Source organism: Strigops habroptila, chromosome Z (genome assembly GCF_004027225.2).
Source record: "Strigops habroptila isolate Jane chromosome Z, bStrHab1.2.pri, whole genome shotgun sequence".
Classification (NCBI taxonomy): Eukaryota; Metazoa; Chordata; class Aves; order Psittaciformes; family Psittacidae; genus Strigops; species Strigops habroptila.
This window is the reverse complement of record NC_044302.2, coordinates 63,443,569-63,470,863: the sequence shown is the minus strand read 5'-3', so window position 1 is coordinate 63,470,863 and position 27,295 is coordinate 63,443,569. Positions and strand designations below refer to the sequence as shown.

The 27,295-nt window shown below is 39.4% G+C and overlaps 1 protein-coding gene across 2 annotated transcripts in view; it reads right to left on the bottom strand.

Annotated features, from left to right (window-relative positions):
• MAMDC2 (MAM domain containing 2) overlaps positions 1-27,295 on the bottom strand; it is a 57,885-nt gene that overhangs the window by 4,925 nt on the left and 25,665 nt on the right. For both annotated transcript variants that reach the window (XR_003995084.2, XM_030512364.2), the window contains exons 3-10: positions 21,903-22,168; positions 21,085-21,169; positions 20,006-20,143; positions 17,513-17,769; positions 14,778-14,871; positions 12,060-12,206; positions 10,933-11,198; positions 1,171-1,264 (exon numbers count right to left, since the gene is read on the bottom strand). Coding sequence is in view for 1 of the 2 variants with exons in the window: in XM_030512364.2 (XP_030368224.1) it covers positions 1,171-1,264; positions 10,933-11,198; positions 12,060-12,206; positions 14,778-14,871; positions 17,513-17,769; positions 20,006-20,143; positions 21,085-21,169; positions 21,903-22,168 (1,347 nt within the window). In the remaining variant the exon portion in view is untranslated. The remainder of the gene's footprint in view (positions 1-1,170; positions 1,265-10,932; positions 11,199-12,059; positions 12,207-14,777; positions 14,872-17,512; positions 17,770-20,005; positions 20,144-21,084; positions 21,170-21,902; positions 22,169-27,295) is intronic.

The following is a 27,295-nucleotide window of genomic DNA, read 5'->3' as shown; positions in this document are numbered from 1 at the left end:
CAGAAGAGAGTAACTTGACAATTCAGGTGCTTGCCAGGAAGCTTCTATCAGCTGTTCTGCTGTGATCTGAATGTGTAGTTCAGGAGCAGACACTCTGAGCTCCTTTCACCTTTTGCAAAGAAGGAAGCCTTGATACCTCATGTACACTGGGGCATTTTTGGGACATTTTTCTGCTGCCATCAGTGACAAGTCCCAGTATGACTACACATCCAAGTGTCAGTTCTGCACCTTTGGTTCCTTTTCGACTTAGGAATTACAGAAAGGCAAAACAGACTACTGTTGGAAATTCTTTAGAAAAATAGCACCTTGTTTTATACATGTGACCTCTCTCTGTTCCATAGTGGTTAGCTGCCTGAATGCATGACATACAATCAAAAGAGGTCATGAAAAAGTTATTATTACGTGGGAGTATAAATGGCATGGCAGATGAGCCTTATCACCATTTCGAAGGCATGGCTTTATTCTGAAGAAGAATGGGATTATAGATTGATGCCTGTCTCACGAGAATGGTTTCCAAATTAGAATACAATTGTGGCATTGTCAGACCTCAAAGAGCCCCAGAAGAGGGCATTTGGATGAGTTCAGAGAGGTTAGCCTGTGCATCGCAGGGGGTAAAGTCTTGCTCAGAAACATTCAGTTCCTCCCACTACAAAAGGGAGAGTTAGACTCATCTGACTTCATTAGAGAACTGCAGTTCAGATAAGGGACTATGTCTTGGCGTTGCACAACTGTACTTCTGGACTAAAAAGAATGACACTATGTTTTGAAAATATTGCTTTTGGGTCCATTCCTGATTTCCTAAAAGCCATCTGAAAACTCCTTTCCCCTCAGTTCGACTGTTGATTTTGGTTTTTTGTTGGGGGTTTTTTGTTTGTTTTGGTTTATATTGTAGTGCCCCAAAGGGCACTCACTTGTATACAACTGCACCAGAGTCAGTTATATGATGCTGATTAGGATTTAGCTGGCACACCTGTGAACAAAAACTGGTCCTCACTGTATTTTTATGTATGCTACTGCAAAAATAGGGTTTATGCAATACTTTTTGGAAAAGGAAAAAAAACCACAGTGGGATGAAGGTAGCTGTAGGATAGGCTTGGAAAATGAAGGTATGCGATGAACTCTTATTAAAAAGGGTAGCAGCTGTTGGATGACAAATACACATGGTCTTACCAGCAGCCTGGCAGCTTCCCAGGCTCAATGATACATCATCCAGGGCCACAAGTCCACAGTCCCAGAAGCTTTTACACCAGCTGACAAAGACAACCTGCAGTACATGAAGGAAGTTTCAGGTATCTAACAAAAGCTGGCACTGTTAAGAGTCTGAAATTTTAGATTTTTCCAAATGTGCTAATAATTTTCACATCTATAGGACAGAAATTATGAACCCACTTTGTTTTGGCACATACTAATATGGGCAATGACTGAAATTTCAAATCCAGTGGGGTTTAGATGTATGTTTTCATTCAATAGAAAGTGTTTTCTTACTTTCATAGGCAAGTGATATATGCCTATATGTAGTTAACATTTTATTAGGGGACTGTGTGTTTTTTAGCGTATGACAAAACATGACTCACTGAGGTTGTTGTGGTTTTTTGCCCCCTCCCCCCCCCAACAACATGAACAGCTAAAATGTCTTCAGCTATCTTGTCCTTATAACCATGAGGTTTTTCTCCATGGAAAAATAAATTTGAAAGAGTAATGCAGAGCAATGGCCGAAATAAATGGCCATGGCAAAAAATCAAAGAACAATATAGAAGAGATGAAACGACTGCATAAAATGGGATTATTCATAAATGACATAAAGGGCCATATCATAAAGCAGGAGGCTGGAAACGCTAAGCATCATTCACAGTGTTTATCTGGGTTTGTGAACATTAAATATAGTGTCCAAGACGTTTTATTTGTCTACACATTAATTCTGCCATGAAAAATACATGTCATTCACAAGATGACAAAATAAAATGTAAAGAGACTGTAAGATTCCCATCTGCCCTTCTCCCAAGGTTGACCAAAGTCTGTTCAAATTGCAGAAGACACGATAAGGTTTGTTTTGTGAAAACACTGCTACAGTTTTCTTTGCCTAACTACTGCAAACCATCTGTCTGACCACTGGGGTTATGACCATAATTTGGGAGGAGCTTTCCAAAACAATTCCTTTGTGATGAGTTCTGAGCTAGTGACTGGAGACTGTTAGACTTCTAACATTTTAGTATTCTGGAATAACTGTAAACACCTCAGTTACATATTTGAGGTTAAATACTGTTGGATGACAAATACAGTTTCATGTGGACACAAAAAGGTTATAAGGTCATCCATGCATTATTTAATATGTCCTCTTTTAACAGGCTTGGTAACACCTTCAATATGGTCATTATTCCTGATTTTGCAAGACTGCTTTGCTAAGTAGTATTTATTTACCCATCTGCTTATAAAACAGCCTGGGACATAACTACACTTAAACCTTTGAGGCATGTACGGGTTATGCTGCCCAGGATGGAGAAATTTTTAAAACCATTTTCCATTCAGTGCTACCAATCCTGGTAATAGTGACTATCTGTCTTGTAAACTGTTACAGGTGTGGACTTTGAGGAGTGCTCCTGCACAGCACGCAGAACTGCTGAGTGTATAGTGGCGTAAATCCTGCCTTCTTTTTTTTTTCCCTTCTTTCTTTTTTCTGTAGAACTGCTTTCTTCACCTTAAAGTTTAACAGGACAAAAACTGTTTCCTACTTTCTAAGTTCATTCTCAAGAAACAGGCGCGATCTATTAAAAATGGTAGCATCTCTTGGAATTAAGCATACAATAAATACAGACGTTGGGTGGACGTCATTCACCAGACTTTTAATGAAAGCATTCTGGTGAACATTTGTAATAAACTAAAGACATATTATAGTCCTAAACCCAAGAATCTTTAGAAAACCACACATGAAAGGGTGAGATCAGTCAGTCCTTGTTTGTGAAACAACATTTCCACACTGTGGAATCATGTTTTAAGTGATGTTTTCCTATTGACATCATTGGGAGCAGGATCAAGCTCTTTATTCTTAAATGGCAATAATTTGTTCCATACAAGGTACATAATTACCCATTGGCTCCCGCAGAAAGCCCTCCATTTCAAAAGCACTGCAACAGTAACTTGGTCTCTCAAAGGCCATTAATCCAGTAGCCTTTGTACAATTAAAGGATTGATCTGTTTCAGTGACACTTGTAAACTTCTACAGCTTTGTCATCTGTAGCTTTGGTGTTACTAATTCTCCACTTGCTTTTTGTGGTGTTGAGTGACATGCTGCCATGAGCAGACTTTATAATTGCAAAGGGGTGGGGGAGCTTTGCTTGGGAATGTGGTTTCCAGTATTAGCTACAGCAAATATACTGAAATTGTTCATTGTCCCCTTGGCTTACTTTGTTGTTATATTCTTGATTTAGTTTTAAGTAATGAAGTAGAAGATATTTTTATTTACAGGTCACTCTTCTTTTGTCCTTTCAGTTTTTTGGTTTTTGGGTTTGTTGTTTTTTTTTTTTTATTGTCATAAAGAGACATTTTTGGCTATTTGAACTTTACCTACCAAAATTGTGTCTATCTATCTGGATTTACTCAGGTGCTCATTTTCACCCTCTGTCAGATCTCTGAATCCTTTCTACAGTCTTGATAGGACTAATCTCATGAAGCTTTACATTTGTTCTTGGTTTGAATTAAAATATTTCTTAGGTCAATTTTTCCAAAATAAATCTTTACAAAGTTATCTCATGGCTTGGAGAAGAGAACAGGGGAATCTTTGTGCTCAGCTCACACTTTGTCCATAAACCATGACATATGAACAACATACTAATTGTTTCAAACTAGGTAACTCCTGGACTTCCATGATATCTTGGAGGCTAAATTAAAAACATTATCAAAGGTCAGTTGTTGCCTGTGTTACTGAAAAATAAAACATACTTTCTTCTCATGCCTCTTTTTGTTCCAGTAACAGGACACAGCCAGGGCATTAGTTTCCTTCCAAATCATTGCCCTGATTCCTGGAAGCTGGTTTGTTTATTTTCCAGTACTCAATTAATGTTCCTGACCTGTAGCCTCAAAGTATCAATAATCAGTTCTTATTGTTTATTCTGGATTATATTAGAAATGAGAAATGTTAGATGAGAACAGCTGGTAGAGAAAGCAGAGTTTCACTTCTCCTATGGCATGTTGCTGGGTTGTGCTGCAGGCACTGAGTGAGGCAGAAGGGACTTCCCATCCTTAGCACTCTGCATCTCTACAAGAAGATGTGAATTAAAACATATGCATATAAAGTTTACCTGCTTTTAGAGAAGAAGAAAGAGTAGCACATGCAGTAGGGTAACTCCAGTATAAGGAAGGACTAATGGGGAAGCTTGTAAAAGGAGCTGGATTGAGAACAGGATAAAAGAAGATGCCTCTAGACCCCTATGGGTTCTGTGTATTTTCTTTCCTACTTGTTTATCCCAGGGAGTATAGCTTTTGCTCAATTAGAGAGCCAGACCAGCCAAACAAAAGAAAAACAGTGACAGCAGCCAAATCTGGTGACTTAAGAGCAAGCTGTTCCTCTGCAGCAAAGTAATTTACCTGGTTCCATCCTAGTGAGTATTACTAGTTTTAAACTAGATATTGTGTATCAATGTAGACCCAAAACTCAGTCAGTCGCTTATACACATATTTAGGTTCAATTTCTTAAGGGAGAAAGGCAGTTACAGTGGAGTCTGAGGTGGATTTTTGCAAGAATCAACTGTTGTATCTTTTATACAGGGACGCAAAGCTCAGTATTATGAAATACAAAAGTAATTAAAGCACCAGAAACAAAAGTGTGACATGACACAAAGAAGCAGTCAAGATGTTTTCACAAAACAGCGAGCCTGGCTTTCCAGTCAGTCACACTAGTACACAGCTGTATAAGGGTGTAAGCCAGCACAGGAGAATGGGAGAACCATTCTGATTGTCCCAGGGCTGTTCAATATAAACATTATCAGTGTAACTCAAATTACTTTTAAAAAGCTTAATTAAAACAGATTTTAAATGGCTTGTTTTTCTTTGTCTTAAACAGTCAGAATCTCATTTATCAAGAACGCAAGTAAGCTATTAAGCCAAAATTAGAATGTCTGCAAGCATCTGTCATTTAAAAATTAATTGATTTAAAATGGCGTTCACCATGCAAGTTCAATTTCTTGCCATGTAAATACAATAAGCTTCTGAAGGAAAATAGTGGATTATGAAAGCTTCTACATAAATAATTGGATAATACTGGTAATAAGCTTGTGGCATTTGAACAAATATTTTTTAAAATTTTTCCTGTCCAAGGGCAAATAAATGGGTTGCAGAAACAGACAATGAAAGAAAAACATAAAGCTAACAGAACAACCTAGGTCAAGAGGCTTTTAATGCTACATCTATGTTCACTGGATTGCAGTATCTAGTAGAGAATACTGCCTGTGCAGAAATGGTATCCTCAGCTGTCCCCCATGCCCCTCCTGGATTTCCAGAAATCTGCTATTATGGGGTCTATCCTCTTTTGAGTGAAACAGTTTCCTTGGCTCTGTTTGTAAGAGGGGAAGATTCTTGCCTTTAGACTGAGGATGTGGCATTGTAATATCACAACATTAAGTACCCAGAACGGAGTAAAAAAAGGAAATGTCAGTTACACATCACAGGTACCAAAAGGAGGTATGTAATAAATATTTAATGCAAGATATCTTGTTTAGCTACTGTGAGGATGCAAGCCACTTAGACAACACTTTCTAGCCTGAATAATTTTTACAGTTTTTAGTATGTTGTCTCCATAACCATGTCAAACACCACAGACAGTGGGATTCACATTTTGCAAGCACTAATCCTATTTACAGACCCTAATGTTCTTATTTTAAACAGGCATTTCTAGTGACTGTTCTTTAAGAAGTTTCTTGGTGTAGAGGTGACAGAAGGAAGGGCAGAAGAGCCATACTATAAAACTGCAGTTCATTCCAGCCTCTTCAGGTTGCATACCATATCGTGGAATGAGTCAACAAGGGTTGCATCAGAACAGTACCAAAATGCTTCATTATTTGACAAGTGAGGTTTTTCCAGAGGAGGAGGAGATGAGGACTAGGATGTCGGCTCTCCTCTATGTGGTGCCTGACTAGATAACTGTGTCCTTTATACTAGTGACTTGACTACAGGGATCTAGGACTTCATAATATGTCCAAGATTACTTTAGCTACTTACATATGACTTTGGTGGACAAGCAGGAGACACAGATTTCTCAGCAGAAAAGAGAAATGCTGGGATAATTTAATATTGAGCATCATCACAGTGATGATATGAGAACAAAGGTCTGAAAACCCTCATATCAAGCCCTAGGAAGGTGGAGGGGTGAAAATGGAGATTTAGGGAAAACAGTAAAGAAACAAATCAACCATAAAGCCATTTGTGCTGTTATATTATGTTCAGCCCCTCCTAGAGAGTTGAAGAATTTGAACTGGAGGTCACTCAGTACCACTGTGTTTACAGTCACTGTGAGGTCCATTTTCCATGAATTTACCTAATCCCTTCTTAAATGTATGAATGCTATTGGCCTCCACAGCATCCCACAGCAAATGATTTCAGTGCTTAGTAATTTCTGAAAAAGTCCTCCCTTTCGTTGTTTTAAAACATGTAAATATTGAAGTGCAACACTCAGTCACTTGATTTTGCTTTCTCACAACTGCAACTAAAATTAGCTACAGAGGGTGGGTGGAAACAAACAGATGAACTCAAGGAAAGAGAGTGAGGAGAAAAAAAAAACCACCAGGAAGAAAAAGTAGACTGAAAGAATAAAACCCCAAGAAATGCTGCCACAACCACTCTGATGGAAGTAGGGTGGACTGTTATGATGCCAGCTACCTCTGTGAAGGTAGCTGGTTTTGAACTCTGTGAGAGGTATTCCAGTACTACAGCGCTATGTAACATTGCAACAACTTGCGTGGATGGATAAACAACATGAGATGTTTGCTTTTGAAAACCTGAGTTTCAGAATGCTGAACCAAATCTAGCAGAAATGAACATATCTGATATAAGTAGACCCCGTTGCACTCAAACCTTCATTTTAATCTAGGCATTTAGACTTTGATGTGAAATTGCATAAAATAATTATCTTTCCATGGTGGCATATACACACAAATACACATACACACAATGTTAAGATGGAGGTTCTTGCTCCATGGTGCATGTGAGCATCTCCAGGTTACATAAACCATGTCTGAATTTTTCTTTCAGTTAGCTCTGACGTTCTCCTGATACGTATTAGAAGGTCAGTTTCAGTACATTCAATCAGCTCGAAAGAATCCACATATTTCAGACTTAAATTTTTATGCTGCCCTTTAAGAGGCATACACAATAAAGCATGAAGGGTTTCATTTGTTTAAAAAAATGTTAGGAATTTTTTTCTTTTCTTTTTTAGTTCTTCCTTCTCACATTTATTCCCTGAGCACTACGGAGTATAAAAACAATACTGTATGTGTATAGAGTCATAGGAACTTACACTAAGAGTGGCTCAAGTACAAATTGAGAAATCAGGATTTTAAATTTCCTGCCTTCTCACTAGCATTATATAACTTACAGTATTTGCAGTATGTACACATATACACATATATACATATGTATATATATATAAAAACATTTATGACTTGCTTAGCTGGATCATACCCACCCATCCTTTTCAACATAGTATTTTTAAAGTGTTGTATTAAAGCCTGTTGGCCAGCTTCACGTTTCCTGCTCACAGAACTCAAGCCAACAATCTGTGCCAGACTGCAGTTAGCTAATTCAAAAAGAACTTTCAAAAACCATTACAGGAACCAAGAGATGAAAATCTGAGCCTTTTTATTGTCCGGATGCAAACATATTTATTAACAAAATTAAAACACATCAAACTGATTTTATATTGTTTTCAAAGCCTTGGGAGCAGTATTTGCAGTGGAAGAAAGATGAAGGACATAGGTAACCAGGTATTTTAGAACAATTGTCCCCTGACTGCTAAATCATTAACGACCTTCAGGACTCCCTGGCGACACAGCATAACAGCTGCCTCGCTGACTTTACTAGCCACTAAGGACTGCCAGGAGACTGTTTACTGTTTCCACAGGCACTGACCCAATCTACAAGTCACACCCGGTAACCAAGAAATTGATCAGCCAAACTACTGTGCACGCCTACAACATCTTATCATCCAAGTCTAGTCATGATGCATCTCAGAAAGCAATGCAACAGGCGCATCAGCCATCACATCTGCATTAGAGGGAAGGTGGTAGCTCTATCTGATTTTGAGATCACCTCACTCCATTAAAAGACTTTTTTAAACTTGTTTATAACATTGCCAAGGTGCAATGATTTCAGCTCAGACTTTCCATGCTGGGTCCCTGCTTCAGGCTTGTTTTGGAAGATTTAATCCAAAACAGTTCCATGATTTCCGAGAACAAGTCTCGGAAATGGTAAAGGTTTTATTTTGCCCCTATTTAAAAAATTCTTGGGCACTCCTAGGTTTTGGAGTATGAGCATTAAAAGTGTCGGGGTTTGGTTTTTGTGCCAGAACTGTGCTTTCTGTCAAGTCATTAGCTTTTGGAAAACTAAAATTTGTACAAACTGGGCTAAGCAGGGCAAACAGACTGTAATGTAGGCAGGATTAAAAAGAAAAAACTTGGACTGTCTGGAGCTGAGGAGCCAGGAGTAAGATGGGGAATGGGAGCAGGGGAGTGTTGCTGCCTGTGGGTCACGATAGACAAGAAAACGGCGTATCAGTGAGGAGGCGAGAGACACAAGGACAAGTTGGAGGAAAGAGGACAAGAGAAGCCAAGTTTCAGTGAGCTAGTTTCTCTCATGCTTCTGCATACTGTCTCTCCCTCCAGAGCCTGAACCCTGACTTGCTGGTTCCCACGTCTCCCTGCTGTCAAGCAAAACTGCTCTGATGCACCTCCACTTCTGGTCTGCATTGAAGATGGCCATTGAAATGACTGTTCCTTATCAGCTATTTCACTAGGTGCTAGGCAGATACAGATTTACAGAGAACTAAGCTAAGTATTTATACAATGCCATATAGTGCTCCTTCATTTCTTTCTGTTGGCTTGGAAAAGAAGAAACAAACAAAATAAGTATAAAAGTTGAAGATTTGGGCATGAGATTGCAAGGAAAAGCCAGAATCTGGTCCGCTGTGCAACTTCATTCAAGCCTGCTTGTGAATATTTCAATCAGACAACCTGTAACTATACCAGTTTTCATCCTTGGGGCTCAGAAGCAGCAAGGATATTTGCCTGACTTCCTTATTGTCTTCTGTGCTGTTCCCTATCTGTTACTGCCTACGGACAGACTGGTAACTACAGCCATGAAAGCTGCAATTCATGAAAAGCTTTCCATCCTAGGCAAACTTCTTCACAAGTGTTTTAGATGTACCAATTTCTAGGAAACATAAAAATAGTTCTTCATAAATTCATATTGGAAAAGACTTTCCATGTAAACGTCAAATGGTAAAAACACTGCCACCTCCAAGGCTATAAACCATTTTTAACAGTCATGCTCAGCTATCATCACTACTCATACAATGTATTGCATTACACAAGCTACCAAACCTTTTTAGAAGTAATAAAGAAATACATAAACAGGAAGTGGCAAAAGTAGGCTATAAGCTTGCCTTTTTAACCAATACCTTTTCATGATTAAAAAAAAAAAAAAAAAAATTTTCAATTAATATTTTGGGATGATACTATGAGAAACTTTTCTATCATGCACGTGCTGGGCAGATCTATTTTTTTTCCTGTATCAGTTGAAAGGGAATTAAAAATTCTATTAAGTTTTATGCATTAAAAATGTACATAAAAATCCCATCAAATTATTAAGATATCAAATGTCTGAGAGAAAACACTAGCCAGCAATTAGGACTTGAATTTTCAGCATAAACTTCCCTTTTAACACACTTAGGCACCTTTTTTTGATGATCTTTTTCTTTTATAGTATATTTAGTTGGAAGAAAAACACTTTTTTTTTTCCCCCCCAAGATAAGTTAAACTCAGTAACTACTGCCACTTCAAAAATTATTTTATAGTGGGGAAAACACCTAAGATGTTTGCCTGTAATTTAGAAATACTTGAGTTATAAGACAGTCTTTCAGTCATATATTATTAGTACTACCGGAGTGGAAAAAAACATGGATTTCTCTCAGTGTTACCATGTAGTGATCCATCTGGTTCTCCTTAGATGACTCACAGATAGTGAAAACCTATTACAGAAATCAGAAGTAGCACTTACACAAATTTGTGTAAAAGTCAATTTTTGTAAAAAGAGTGCAGATGAGGAATAACAGCAGCTTAAGGACTTATTCATGAAGCGATATGAAATATTATGTTGTTTTTATCAAGTTGGTGAGATATCAAAGTGACCTCTCCAACCAGATGTTCAATCCTTCAAGTCCATTGCTCTAACTTACACAGATTTCTGATTCCATATTTTAACCCAGTGGTAGAGTTTAGAGAAGTAGGACCAGTTCCCCATTTTGACCAGAACTTATCAATACTGACTTTTTAGATTAATTAAAATCTGTAATCAAGTATGGTGATGCAAGTCACATAGGAAACAAACAAACAAAAATGAGTGAACCGAGAGCCTCGTGAGAAACCAAGACACAACTAGTTTTCATTATAGCTGCTCTAGTGAAATCTCCACAAATACTGTGATTACAGTCGAGGACAGCAGGGCAACACTGCTCCATTCCTGGTATCAAGATAACCTGTATCAGAGTTTCCATGGGAGCTAGGCTGCAAAGAAATACTCTACTCCCCACTGTATTGCCTGGGGAACTCTATTTCACTTTGCAGGTATAGCTCACTTAGGATTAATCGCCGGATAACAAATAACCCTCAGATGAGAAAGGAAGGAAAATCTCCATCCAGAATTTGGCAGATTTGAAGAGTTAGCTCTTACCTTGCAAGGCATAGGCTTTTTGAAGGAGATTTCAGCTTGAGTCCAAACTCCCTTTGGAGAGTCCAAGACGGACCAGATTTTCTCTTGAACAACATGATTCTCCTCAAAGATATAAACAGCAAGAGTGCCACTCATTTTGAAAAACCCATACAAGGCATAATAAAAACGCAGACAAAACTGCAAGTTTCCTGGCAGGGTCGGGCCATACAGACGTCCAATGTACCCAGGCTGTGATGTAAACTTTGTGTTCGCCAACAAGTAATAGCCTGCAAGACAGTGCAATTATTGAATATTTCTAATACACAATTAGCAGACCTGATTTGCTATCAAAGCAGCTTCCGTTATTGCATCAGACTTTGGTTATAAAAACAGTTTCTACTGGCAGGAAACAGATTATCACACTCTGTTTGAAAGGAAGTAAGCATTTCTCTAAAAGCATCCCAGATACTTCAAGCTAAACTGGCACATGGCTAAGTTACCAGAAATAAGCACTTCTCAAATTTACACTGAAAAATTCTCTGGCCTCTCTGGAAACCTGTCTGTTTCAGGGGTACCGCTCTAAGGCCAAAGAATGAAGGATAGGGCACAAGGCCTAGTATTCCCTGCATGAAGTATAAAGAGGTAAGACTTCAGCAAATTTGATTAAGAAACATGAATACTCTACACAAAAAGATATGCGAGTTTCAGAACTTACTAGCAGGCCTTTCACTACATGGCTTCACTACACAACATTTCAGTTTTCCCTTAAAAATGCCAACAGTCCTAAGCCTGGAAGAGCTAAAAGCCCACCATTCCTCTATATTAAAAGCAATGCATTAAGGTAGTATTGTATCTGCTTGCATATTTTTATGGAATCATCCCTTCAGTGACTACAGATTAGTATGGTGAAGATACTCTGATCTATGGCCCTGCGGGACTCTTCGGTAGTTGACCTTCCCCCTTTACGTGTGGGGAGACACAGCCAGAGGCCCAGCTAGGACAGAGGGGTGTACACAGATTTTTAATTGCAGGGAGTTGCAGTGAGGCAATCTAACCACTTAACATTAATTAAGAGAGCAAACAATGATATAACAGGTTAACCTTTATATCCAGTTTGAGTCTTCCAGTGAAAATGAGTTTTGACTTACCAAACCCGGTAGTGTGATCTCCTGCTCTATACAGATTACGCTTCACTTTCACTCTGCTCCACCCTGGGCCATCTTTGTGATCCTGGTAAAAATTACACAGACCTTTCTCAAAATTGCAGCCTGCTACAGCAGGATTGAAAGGCGTTCCTAAAAGTTAAGACACATATGTCCTGTTAGGAAGAGCACATTATTATAACCATAGGTATTTGAAGCACAAGGATGCCAAAGTATACTGTTTCATCTTTCTTTGCATTACAGGGAACTAGCATGTGCAAAGATGTTACACACAGAGAGTGCACAGTCACAGTGATATCAAACTATCAATTTCCTATTGCAAGTGAGTGTTTTTTTCTTACATTTTTTGCTGGACATGGGAGGAAATGTCCTTCACAGCCTCTATATTTTGGACAAAATAAGTGTGACTGTGCTCATGTGTGTGCATGGGTGCCACATATTCGTTTCAGTTTCCAAGGGGATAACTTTCTGACATCAACATTCAATATTCTTTTAAAAAAGACCCTTTTGTAGTAATGCATAATGAGTGCGCACATGCATGTTTTAAGTTTGTAGTATTTTGCTTCATGTACCATCTCATGGCTACTGACATCTGGAGTATGCCTCACATTTTTAGCACTGCAGCAAACAAAGCTGCACCATTTGTAGTGAAGTTGACTAAAAGCTAAGTGAAGCCTCCCAGCCCTGCTGATGGCTCCGTCTTGATCTGCAATGGCGAATTCATGAGTCAGGATGTGCTTTAGTCTGAAGAAATCCCTGTGGCGAATGGGTACTTTTAGGTAACATTTCTACTTCTTTAAAAGCCTCATCAGTCACTTGCACCAGATGCTGGGGGAAGGAGCGGCACAACCCAAAACAGTCATGCCATTTTGGCTGCATCAGGAGTCAGGACCCTGTAAGCATCAGTCTATGCCAGCACACACACCACGCTTCTGCATGGAGGCTAAGAGGGACTTCCTGGCAAGGGCAGGGACACAGGTGATTGATCAGCTTCAGGAGAAGCAAAATTTTGGCTTTGGAGAGATGCCTGTGGTCTTTTCAGCCTCAAATAAGACAAATTTAAGCACTACCCATGTGTCTTCCTCTGCCTACAGAGAAAAAGGAGGCAGCCCTGGCATTTCCCCACTGCTTTCCTAGCTAAAGAAAACACAGTTGGAGCCCTGCCAGGTCCATGCAGCATTTTAAACCCATCTTTTGATTCATCTTTTGGTGAGCAAGTTTAATACTCTGGTACCTTTTCTCTCCATTTGTCTGACACTGGGACCTTTGTTGACCAAAACTTCCAGAAGAATATGGAAAAAACTTGATGCTTTTATATAAACTGCTATAACAAGAAGAATGATGATCTCTTGCTTTTTAACATCTCTACTCAAAACAGTTGAAGATGGAGATAGGAGATAAGTCTGAAGTATTGACCAGCTTTGTTGTATTTCAACAAAATATAAAGCAAATGATTGGCATTCATTTCTCAAACGGAAAAAAAAAAAAAAAGAAAAGAAAAAGCCAACCCCAAAAAACCCAAAACCAACCCAAAACATCAAAATCAGAGTTAGTAGGGAAAGCTCTAACTGACCCTATCAAATTTACCAGTCAGAGTAGATCTGAACTTGGGCTGTAATAGTGTGACTAAATCAGGATTGGGACAGAAAATACTATAAAATTTATTCCATTCCTCAGCACATATAAGCTATCTGAAAATTAAAATGGAAAACATAGATGAGCAAAGGGCTCCAATCCTTGGCATACTACAAACATAAATCATTATTTTTGTTGCAAAACAAAGCAAAAACAGAGTAGGCATTAAGGAGTTAATAAAACAAATACATGTACTCAGCCAGGAGTTGTGGATTAATAATGTAACTGGAATCTACCTCCTATTGATACTTCAACAGTGTAGCAGAGACTCCAAGAAGTTAAAAACAGGCAACAAATCTTTTTTTCCTTGACTGCTTCAAAATATTAACCCAAAATTCAAACTTGTTACCAAAAGAATGGATGGGCTCAGTAGGAAACTAACAATCTACTTTTGACTACTGCTCAGCGCTACAGTGAGACACAAGCAACCAGTACACAGCAACTTAAGAGGCTGTATTCAGAAATGACAAAGTCCTTCATCCCAAGTGTCGCTACAGCAGAGATCACATAGATTCAGCTGACTTCTGCTGCTGTGAAAACCTAATAACTTGACAGACATGCCACTGTCTGAGATAAATAATACCTCCTGGAAAAGTGAAGACAGGCAGGCAAGGCTCCTTTTTTGGCTCTGAAAAACACCTCAGGGCATGCAGCATGGAAGAAGATATTCCCTACATTGGCAATAATGAAAAGCATGGCACATTTTCTTTCTCATACCATCACACCTGGGAAAATCCCCCTCTCTTTCTGTGACAGGGCTGCAAGTGGTAATTTGTTCAAAAGCCAGGGTGACGCAAATACAGCATTCAGTCCAGCGCTCCAGTTGCAGATGCTTGAGGCAAGATCTTTGGAGAGGAAGCATTAAGGACCGGTTTCTGGATCAAATGAATGGCATCAGTGTTTATCTGCTGTTTTGTCACCAGGAGGAAGAGTAGCCCAATAGTGCTGGTCAGTTGAGAAGGTACCATCTGCACATGACTACCAAATACTGCAAGTACTGACAGATAGTTCAGAGGGGCAAAGCAAAAGGGGAAAACGAGGAAGGTAAATAGCAATAAGAAGTCATACCTGTCTGATTGCTGCAGTAAACCGGAGAGAAAGAAATGTCATCAAGGGCAACGTAACCTCCCTTGGCGCTATTGAAAGCAACTTCAAATATTAGCTGGAAATGACAATCTTTTGTTATTCATCTACCATATACACAACAGTAATTTTGGTACATGTCTTTGTATTACAGAATTCTGATCAGATGTCCCAGACAGACTCCAGGACATCTCGGAGAGTACTGAGGTATTGACACAAATAAAATTATATCACTTATCAGGGATATAAATCAGAGTCTGACCCTGGCACCAGATCTTTATGCACTCAAGGTCAAGGAAAAAATCAAGGGCAACATAGCTCTGCTGCTTTATGAAGCAACAGTTTTAAAGATGCAGTAAGGCTACTGTCATGATACCATACAAAGCTAGTATTCAGGGTCATCCAGTCTGTAATGACTAGTATTCCAAAGCTGCCCAATTATTACTGTATCTAGAATCTATCTGGATCATGAGCTAAAACCAGACTGTGTGGATTTTTCTGCTGTTAAAATATCAAGTTTTATTGTTTTCTCTAAACATCCTCAGACACTGAAACCCATGCCTTGGCATGAGCTGGCAGGGAAGATTTGCTTTAAAAAACTTAATTAAGAACCAGAAAAGCTAGAAAAGATATCACTGCTACCAAGTCAAACAACGTTTGTACTTAGCCATTCCCAAGGGACTTAATTTCCTCAAGTAAGTGGAGGACAGTCCATAACTCTTGAGGAAGTGTCTTAAAATTTCTGAGTTACAGGAAAGCATTAGAAAAGGCCCGAATCTCATGGCAACCCCAGAGACAAAACAAGGATATAGTAATAAATGCTTCCAGAGTGAGATCCTGTTCAGTAAAAATGCTTGTGATGTCTTGCCTAGGGATGGGAGCCAAAAAAGGAGAGCTGTGAAAGAATCCTCGATGATATCCTTTAGCCTCATGAAACAAAGAGAAAAACCCTCTTGAAGCAACTGAAGAGAGTATATGCAAGGTTCAATCTTACTTCTGTAAAGTGACCTGTAAAATATTGACTGTGTTGGATTACATAAAAATTCCTTGAGCAGAATAAAGGCCCATCTATGTTTCCAGCAGAGGTCACGTACAGGAAGAACTGAAGACAATGACAAGTTTTCAGTTCTTCCCTCACATTGCATTCCACATGGACTCTTTCTTTTCCATGAATTTGTCTAATCAGTATTTGAACGGATCAGATTAATGGTATCCATAGTATGCTGTGAAAATGAGTTTTACAGTTATGCAATGTAGGAAAAAATCCGCACTTTGGTTTATTTTAAAACTGTTACCTGGTAATTAAGAATTTGGAACAGCAACATAAATTATGAGAAAAAGGGAACAGTTAATCTTTTCTGTATTATTAATTACTTTTATGAACCTCTACCACATTCTACTAAAGTAATTTTTACAGCCTGAAAACTGTTATTTATTAATGTAACTTCTCCATACTTTCGATTATCCCTATATTCCTCTTGTATTTCTAAGATATTCTTTTTTAATTGAGAGGGTTGGAGTTGCATCTCTGCTGAACTCTGTGCATTCAGTCAGTGGTATGACATCCACTGTTTGCTCTTTATTTCAGTACAGATAGTTTCCAACATTTCAGATGGTTTTATGCATGCCACTAAGAACTGAGAGGATATTTTCACAGAGCTAACCACAGTAATGTCAAGCTCTAAGCGATCATTAATTAATTTCCAACTATAGTGCTAGGACTGTTTTTCCCCTTGCATGTTACTTTATATTTACTCAATACATAATTCACTTACCATTCAGTATTATGAGACCTTATCAGATCTAATCTCCTTCCCATATAATTTGGAGTCACTGTCTTTACAGAATATAAAAGGACTATTTAACATCTAGTGAAAATTAGCTTTACCCCTAATAATTTCTGAAAATCTGCAGGCTTACCATGAATTAACAAATAGCTTATGTGGAGTTAAAGCAAGTATAATGAAAGCCAGTTTAGTTGTAATCCTAGTTTTAGAAGTATATTTATTGGGAGAGATTATGTACGTATAAATTACATATATATATTGTATATATATTTATAAATGTGTAAGTATATATGTGTATAGATAATACATATACACTGTTATTGCAGTCTTCTAAGATATTTACATGTGCATTAGATATAAGAATTTATATTTTACATATATAAATATACAGTATATATATGTGTGTATATATATAGTACCCACAGATTTTTAGGCATATATATGTGTAGGTGTATATATATATTTATACATATATATGTAAATGTTTATTCCAATCTTCTAAGGTTTGGGGGCTTTTAGTAAACAGAGGGAAGAAAAAAATTAAATTTCTTTCTGATACTCTTGGAATTAATCAAAGGAGCCTCAGAAAGTCGGCTTTCACATCTAATGACTACTATTAGGGCACTGGTTACGTGACATTATGTAGTAGGAACTGAAAGACCTCATATTAGTAGGACTCTACAACCTCCCGAGCTATTCTGTTCAAGCACTTTACCACCTGACTTCATCCACTGAAAATCAAGTGCCCATATGGAAAGTGATTCCTCCTTGACCCTTATGCAGTGGACAAAGGAAAGAACGGATCACTCGCATCGTTATAACCATCTCTCAGATACTGGGCAGCCACCACCATGTCCCTGATTTAGTCTGAGTCAGCACTGTTTGATGCAACTCGGAAGCTGTAGCTGGATTGTACAGGAATGACTACTTTACCTCCATGGGGTATGGCGCATTGAAGTCAACTTCAGCTAGCACCCAGTCCGCACTCAGTGCACTGTCTGTTTTCCAGATCTCTTCATAAAAGCCAGTTGTGTCTCTCAAGTAAATGGTAAACACAATGCTACTCTCCTGCTTAAGCTGATAATAGAAAGACAAGCAGCCGGACATTGGGGCCGTGGTCTTTGGTGAGATTAGCTGGGCCACTTCCTGAAAATGTTTGACGTAAATGGAGTCCACATACATGTAGTGACCTAAAAGTATAAAAGAAACTTGCTATAAGGACACTTTAAAGGACACCACTAACAAGAAGTATCGGGAGATAAGCAAGAACTAGACATGTACTTCTACAACCTGGCCAGCAATGGTTGATTTCTCCTGTGTAAAACCCAAAATTGTTTGGCTAAGATACCATGAGCAAAACCAGTCAGTCTTAGCTCTTCTTAAGTCTTTATTTGAGTCATTTATATTAAAGGAAGTAATAAACCCTCTGCATTTTGGGAGCCATTCAAAAAGGGAAAAATGTGTTACAACTGAGTAAATTCCCGGCCTCCCAACATCTCAGTATAGTATTTAGTCTTTTTCCAAGTGCAGCTTAGACTGAGGCAGCCCAAGTGAACGAACAAGACCACAAACCATGTGTTTCCTCACGTTTTACTCAGCAGTTCATTTAATATATATCAAAGGATTTGGCAAATAACCTTTATTTTCTGCATTTCACTGCTTGTATAATTCTGCTTGGTCTATCTAGGATTTGGCTTCTAATTGTTTTATCTTTACTGAATAGACTGGGGTTTTTTGGTAAAATCCTTAAAAAAGACTTTTGGGAGATGTTAAACAGAAAAATGCATTACAGATGAGTAGACTCCCTCCTCCTCAACAGCCAATATGACTTGCAGGATTTTGAAAGGGTACAGCTTCTCAGACTTTGATTTCGGAGAGCTATCTCAATTTAAATGGGACATATCCATGTGCATGGATATACCGTGCATCTGTAGTTTTTCTTCTTCTACACCCCTAGAAACACAGCATCAAACAGTACCAGCTGATGAATGGAAAAACGGTTCTTCACAAGCGTCACACTGACAGGGCACTTCAACATGGACACTGCGAACTGTGCCATTAGGTTTGTATCTACACCACTACGTTAATTAGCTAATAGTGTTCTCAAACCTAGAGATGTCATTTCTTGCTTCATTCCAGTGGGAGAAAGAGAAAGGGCTTGCTCGGCTGTGGGTCTCCTCCACCCTGCCCACTGCCATGGGACTGGTGACATTTCAGTGGGACTTGCCTGAGAAGTTCTGGGCTTCGCTTTTGCTCTGTAGCTTTACCACATTTTGTAGCTCAATTCTGATGTCCCTTGCTGATGTACCTTCATAGCACAAGTCTTACAAAAATAAGGCTCTTCTGTGACTACTGGCTTCTTGGGCTTTTATCAGTCCATAGTCAGCAGTGTGAAAATAGCATAGTCAGGTTTGGTGCGAAAAATAAACACTGTGGCTACAAGAAAACAGATCCTTCTCATTTGTCAGTGTTTCTTATCACATAAAGTACTTTATTTAATAGGTAGAGCCGCTGTCTGCTGTTGAAGTTGTGGTGAATTAAGCTTCCATCAAAATTTTACCAGCATCTAGGTGCTGCAGGGTGATACTGGGCCAGACTGACACTCTGTACTCAACTCACACAATTGTGAAATAAATAAAAAGGCACAGCGGCATGAGTTAAGGAAAGAGAATCAGCCCTGCTCTTCATGACGCGATTCTCTGAACAAGGATGTCACGTTGTCCTGGACGCACAGCGTGCTGCAGCAGCCAGATCTCCTGAGTGTCACCTGCTGTGGTTCTTCATGCAGCACTACATCAAAGGCTAAGATTACCCCCAAACCTTCTCTATGACTATGTTTTCCTCTCAAAAAGGTGCCCGGGACAAGTATTTCATATGGGGCAAGTGCTGAAAATCCTCCAAGTCTTTACAACATTCTGCCTGCAATGGGCTGTATTAACAGCACCACACTTGAATGAAAGAAACAAAACCCATAAACCATGCAATTTAACTCTAGATTCTTCAAACATGTTTCAATACCTTAGCTTTCCTAGTCAACTTTCCCAAAGCCACTGGAAAGAAAAGCCCTTCCAGATGTACAGAGCAGTGGTGCAAGATCTTAAAACTTACTGTGGGCTGTACTTTTAGAATCCACAGAAAGAGAATTTCCCCCCACTCCATCCAAAATTTTATCCTTATTTAAGTAATTCTGAAGCCTAGCAAAGGGCGTAGCAACCTTATTATAAAGCTTACAGGAAAGTTTGTGTAAACTTCTGCAAATTCCCCCCATCTTCTTCTAATCCCCTTTTTTACATAAGTCATTCTTACCCTCGACCCCCCATGCCAGGAGAAAAGAAAGACTTCACATAATAATTTGAAGTGTAAGAGTCATACATGGATCATAGACTCAAATTTTCCACTATACTCTGTTCTACATTTGTTGCTTACCCAGTTCACTGTTAAGTGTGTGGTCTTTGGGCAGGATAGACTGAGAATTACGAATGTTCCCTCCACCAACAAACCAGTTGACATTGGGGTTCCAGCGGTTCACAAAGCCACAAAGATGATTTTCTTCAAAGTCACATTCTGCAATTACAGACATCACCAGCTAAATGCACACATTTTCATTACAGAAATTGGAAGAGAGACTATTGCTAAGCACTGGCCTCACTTTACACATGGCAGGGCAAATAACACCTATATTTACAGAACTGGACACAGCATTGAACAGCTTATAATAAATGGAAGAAACCTTTGCCAACAAATTTTTATCAGTATTAGACAAAATTCTCATCTCCACCCTGTTAGTCTGATCTAACTTTTCACTATCTGGCAATATAGGACTGCTGTAATTTAGAACCAAATATACTACTTCATAGTATTAAATAGTGCGAGCAGAACTTCCACTTGCAAATCACGGATGGCTAGAAACAAAGCAGGACTAGTAGCGGGAATGAGACTGCTTTGTTTCCTTCACAGACCCGAAGAATTGTGACAATTTGGCTGGAGTCCGCCAGAGCTCCCTAGAAATGCAAAGGTCTCCCAGCCTCCTAGACACTGAACTTCATTAGTGTTTTTTGGCAGATGTCATGAGGAAATAGCAATAAGTGTAATTATCAACATAGTTTTCACTCTGCAGCCTGCAGGATGCCACTGTAAGGAAGCACAAGCAGGCAGACAGCAAAAATAATGTCACAGCTGTTATGCCTAATATTTGCATCAGTCTAGTTTTGTGAAAATGTAACACTTGTTCCTGGTCGAGCAATAAATAGCTTTCGAATGAATTCTTATATGTGAAAGGTCTATATATATCACAGAGATGGGTGAATAAAACCCCATATTAGTGTGTTCAACCTTAGCTTAAAAAATGACTATATCGAATATGGCAGCCTGCTTTTCAGTAAGGAAAAAGCCATTGCCTTTTTCCTAAACTTAGGCCTTTAATTCAGTTTTAAAACTGCCAACAAGGCTTTTTTTTTTTTTTTTTCTTATGCAAATAATATGGGAGCTGAACAGACAGTACTTACCAATACAATATCCAGGAGTTATTTTAATTTCAAAAACTGCTATACTGGCAGATTTATCTTGTCCCATTTCACCTTCCAGTACAATCTGCACAACACAAACCAAACTGTAAATTTAGGGATTTGGTATTTCCATTATCACCCTGGGCATTTAAATGGGATAAACAGGAGAACAAATTAAATATAGTGGGGGCCTCACCATCCCTGAAGTCAGGAGAGGTGCTTTTGCTGGAAAAGCTTGGCAGAAAGCATTAAAGATGGAGTCAGTGCCTTTCCTTGAGGACAGAAGGCCCCGTGAAGGACAAGGAGACAAGGGCAAAACACCCCACACTTCACATAAGAGTATAGGACTCCAGATTTGTCAGGTGTGGCTATACAGGACATTATTGTGAGAGATGTGATATGATGGGTTTGAGGCAGAAATACTGTCCTCTCAGCTTCTGAATCCTCCCAGAAGCGCACAGAGGACAGGAACGAGTAAGTGCAGCTGCAGACCAAGATGCGGGAGATCCTGTATCTGCTACAGGATGCCAGGAGGTTCACAGGTCTGCTATGAGGTGAGGCATCCTCACTGCATGGCTCAGCTGGCTGTGATTTCCCATGAGACACGCCACACACTCACTGGGAATGGCACCCACCGCCTGACTCATGCCAGCTCTGCTCACTGGTTCTAGGGACAGACGAGTTGACTGGCTCATGTGCTGCCAACAGTAGAAGTGAAAGACCAGAACAGAGCCCAGGGTGGAAATGTCTGAGAAGCAGTTCGTACACCCCAACATGTGCACCAGAAAGCCTGTGGTACCTTCTAAAACCAGGCTTACCTTGTACTTCTTTGTGCTGTTAATTAAATCCAAGCTAGCTATGAGCCAGCTATCTGAAGGCTCCTTGGCTGACCACAGCAAACGATCAAAGCTCTCTCCTTCCTGACGCAGGTACAGGTTGAGCCTGGCAGGATCAGGTGAAGCCTCTGAAGTCATTGCTATCTGATAAATCAGTCTGACACAGCTCCACTCCTCAGAGTACAGCTCAGGGCTGGACAGCACTGCTTTCTCACCCTCGTAAGATGTATCCACAGAAATGTAATGTCCTGGGAACAGACACACATCAGAATAGTAAATGTCAGAGGCTTTGCTTTTGCATCCCTGGACAGCAGTACTTATTTATAAAGGAATGGTCGTTCTGGGGTTAGGTCAGGAGATTGAGACTGCTACTCATTTGTTAAGCAAGTCATTTAACCTTTTGATATCCCATTGTAGCCCCATAAACATCACTTCATGAGTGTGAAGCATTTTTAATTGCAATCCTAAAATTACTGGAAATCTTCACAGAAAGATGGTATACCAGTGTAAAGTAGATTATTAAGTAAGTGTTGCTCTCCAAACCTGGTATCTTTAGACAGATGATTTGATTGACAAGATAATTTACACAAGCAGGAATATGCTGCAGGAATATTCAGTTGTTTTACAGATCAAAACTTTTAAATTCCATTTTTATAATTTAGATTTTAAAACAACACATAAAAAAGACATTGCAGCCAAAAACTCCTACAGCATTTCTGTTTTCAAAGAAGAAAACTAGAAGGACACTCTTAAGTACTAAAATTAACGTGTCTGCTGATTTGTAAAATGCTAAATGTAAAGCTACATTTAAACATATCAGCAGTCTCAATGGGATTATTTTAAAATTACTCTCTGTGGGGATATTTTAGGAGCAGGGCATAAAGCATAGCCTTCTTTATAAAAACAAAAGAAAAGATGTGATGACAAGCTAAAAATGCACAAGGCAGCCAAGAAATGCCAAAGAAACAACATGTAGAAAAAGGAGGCAAAAGTAAATAAATCACAGTGAAACATTAGCCTGGCCCTGGTGACTTTACTAACACATCAAAACCAAGATCAGCAGAGTAAAACACGATGCAGGAGTCACAGAAACCCGGAATGCAATGCAGATCAGACAAATCCCATTCCTGATACTAATTCTCAGCCGCCAGGCTGCAAGCAGGAGTCCTAAGAGCTGTCAGGGACTGTGTTCAGTCAGTCCTTAATGCAGCAGAACATCACACTTATCCTCGTTAGACTCCCCAGACCATGTATTTCTTCTTTAATCTCATTTCACTTGACCTCAGAGCCTGTCTGTTTCCATACGTATGTAAACATTTGCATAACTTGGACACATCAGCAGTCCGACCGATGTTAAATATATTGCTTGCCCTTGAGACACACCCTCCCATCCCAAATCCTGCCTGAACCCTCCAACTCTACCAAGCCACCCTGGGGTTGCTTCCTAGGAGGTCCCCTATTGCCTTTTCAAAAGCATTCTCTCCAATGTGACAAAAATCATCTGCATGGACAGTCACCACCCTCTGAGGCAAAGAACAGATACGGATCTGGTCTACGAGGTTCCCAAAGTCCTCTCTCATGCACCTCCGGGAAGATGCCAGCAGCATCTGACACCACCTGATTCCTTGGGCATTGCATGTTGCAGCATCCCCCTGCATCCACTGCCTCTCTCACCTGCAGACACTGCAGAGCAACCCATTTGTACTGTACATTTTTGTTTAACAGATGTAAGATAAATGATTGCTACTTACTTAGGGGCCAGATGCAGCCCCAAGCAGTATAAGGGGTTGTGTAAATACAGAAAAGCTGCATTTTCTTTCCCTTTTTAGGGAATGGAATCTTTTTTGCCTCTTTGCCTTCTCTTTATATCTAATGTGTCTGGTTTTAGTCTCTTGGAGAAATACACAAAATCACTGGTTAAGCACGAGTAACTTGTTACTGCAGGAGCATATAAAAGAAAAATAAACACAGGAATAAATATTTTAAAATAAGCACCTAATGTGCCTGCCAAATACTTGATCTGCCACTACACAAAATGTGAGTGCATAAAATATCCACTTGCATACAGACATTCAGTTAGTTCACAAGAGTTAGCATGCAGAGCATTTATTTGCTGGCATGTGCTAGTCCAAAGATATGCATGTTTTTTTCACATGCACAGAGGATGAAGGGAAATCACCAAGGCTCTATCAGAAGTCAAATTCTTCTCGCACATTTGTTTTTAATTGATATAAGTGGCAATATCCAGTACAGATGAAGAATCTGTGTTTTCAGGCTAGTCTGAATTTGGATCGTTTTGCTTACAAAGAAACCTACAATTTGGAATCCATGCCTGGCAATTTCAGTTTAGATTTCAGCCCTATTTTTGTCTGCGCTTCATGAGAAAACCCATAGGAAACAGCCTTCTTATAATACTTATCTCCCCCCCCCCCCCAATAAATTAGCATTTAGGAAAACACATTCACATGAAGACCTCAAATTACCAGCTATAAGACTTGAATGGCTGCCTGGCTTTAAGACTTGATTATAAGTAGACTAAGGTTCTTCTACAAAAACAGTGATTTAAAAGAAAAAGAAAACCTCTTAAGAGTTTCCAGTTGGGATGATTATGTTACCATAAACTTGCCTCTATGTTTTCTATCTGCTGTACACTTGCTCTCACTTGGTCTGATTCCCCACCGATATGTGAGCAAGGATTGTGACTTCTCTTTTTAATCAGGGGGGCAAGGGCTGCTTTTTTAACAAAGATTAATTTGACCCATTCATTAAGCCCAGAAACGGAGTGGTCTCACTCCCCACCTGGTAATCATTTTAGCATCTTCTGGAAGTTTAAATGTGTGACTGGCTCTACTGAAATCAAAGGGAGCACTGATAGAGATCTTCGTGTGTAAATTTAAATGCTTTGCTAATCAGGATCAGGAAGCCTGGCACTCCACAGTATCAAGCACAGAAATGCTAATGTTAAACTTCTTCCAAATGAATAGTGCCATTGACTGAATGGCCTTTATACTAAACTGTATTTCATTAATAGTAATGACATGTGGCATTGCCGCAGAAAGGAGAGTCTCACAAAGCAGACCTCAAGGCCTGACACAGAGCAATTGTGAGAGCAAATCAATGCAAAGAGAGGGTTCCTTGGAGTAAAGAAGCAGACAACTTTCCACACTTGTTTGTGGGAGTAACAGAAGGATATTTAGCAGTCGGTGGAGAAACTGATGAATGCACAGTGCTATAGCCTGAAATCTCTCATTAAAAATGTAACATGCAGCTTCATTTCCAGCAGCCTTCCAGTATCTGAAGGGGGCCTACACGGGTATTGAACAGGGACGCTTCATCAGGGTCTGCAGTGATATGACAATGGGTAATGGGCTCAAACTTAAGCAGGAAAGATTTAGATTAGATATTAGGAAGAAGTGCTCTACTGTGAGGGTGGCAAGGCAGCGGAACAGGTTGCTCAGAGAAGCTGTGGATGCCCCATCCCTGGCAGTGTTCAAGACCAGGGATGGCCATGGATGGGGGGCTTTGAGCAACCTGGTCTAGTGGAAGGTGTCCCTGCCTGTGTCAGGGGAGTTGGAACTAGATGATCTTAAAGTCCTTTCCAACCCAAACCATTCTATGATTCTATGATTCATTTTGCAGCATGCCACACAATTTTTTTTCCTCAAAATCCTCCTCCTCCAAATGTCCATAGCATTTAATGTATAGCCGTCATTCAGGAGTTAGCAAAAGAGGGCTTCTCTTCAAAATCACAGGAAAGCAAAAGAGGGGTAGTCACAAAATGATAGGAAAAGCCTGATGACACAGAATCACAAACATACAATTTCTGGCAATTACTTGCTTAGTGGGTAGATGCAGCCTGAAGCAGTATAAGGGGCCGTGCAAATACAGAAAAGCTGCACTTTGTTTCCATTTTTAGGGAATGGCACGGGGGGGTTGCCAATATGGTGAAGACAAGCTCCTTCACAGATGACAAAAGCCAGGGATCTTTGTTAAAAGCTAGCAGTTCCTTGGTGAATGCAAACACAACCAGAAGAGAGAGGAGAAAGGGAACTCTCAGATGTATTTTCCTTACCACTCACTCACTACTCAGACTTGGTGCATAATGCACTTTTTACCCACATCCTGCAATGACTTTTTACCTGCTGTGTAACTTCACTCTCTTCTCCTTGACAGTTGTATCAAACTGCACAGGACCAAGCATGTGTTCAATTTACATTCCTCCATGTCCAGGCAAAATATTGAGCCCAGGGGAGATTAGGACCCAGTGTCTCCAACCTACCCCTCCGCAATGGAACTATGCACTGCAGCAGTAAGACTCACAAAATGAGACCTTTAAAATCCGTCTGTATGCATGTCTTTCATCTTGCTGCTCTAATAAGTGGTTCCGTAGAGAGTCTCCCTCAGTTACAGTTGGTGATACATCATGAGTCATCCACTCAAATTTTCCCTTTTTTTTTTTTTTTTTAAGTTTACTTCCTAAATAGGCATCAATCAGTCAGCAGTGATTGTATCAATGGCTTAGGTCAAGGGGGTTGAGACCAGCAATACTACTTTTTCCCCAGAACTGTGCAGAAACTACACTGATTGCTTTCTCTGTAAATAACATACAAACAAAATGCCAGACACTGGCTAAAAAACTAAACCAAATTCCACTAACAAATGAAAAAAACCCAACTGGGATAACTAAAATTACCAGTTAGCTTTTAAATTATATATTTCCTCTGTAAAAATTTGGAAGGGTAACCACAGACATGTTAGACCCTTCATGGAGTTTATTTCTGACACAGCTGTTCTCTTAGTTCAGCAACAGTGCAGCTTTATAAGAAAAACTGCATATAAGCAGTGAGCTACAAGATAAACAGTATTAAGGAAATATGAAGCAGAAAAAGTTTGGGAATTTACGTTTGATTAGGCACTCATTTATACAGAAAAGTTGCAGGAAGTGTCTTAAAGTTGCCAGTCATGTTTGGATTTTCTCTGTACTTCCCATACAGAAATAGGAAAGAATATTACCAGGTTTCCTTAAGACAAAAGTTAATCTAAACCACCTCTCTGGAATCTCAGTACCTGGATTTTGGGTTGTGGCTTTATTTTGTACAGGCTAAAAAGCAGTAAATTTTTTAGGACCTATTAAGCCTTCTTAAATCTTCAGGAAAAGTTAGTTAAAAATATTAATGATACAGCCAGGCATACATAATTTTGCAAGTTAAATTTGTACATGGAGACTATCCTTGGGTACACATGAGGTTTAGATGAAGCTTCAGAGTCTAAGTAAGAACACAGAAATTCTACCAGCTACTTATGCTTCTCATGAGATTTTGGGTGAACCTAGGAGAAGGCTTGTGGCACTGGATAGGAAAGCTTCAGAACCAACT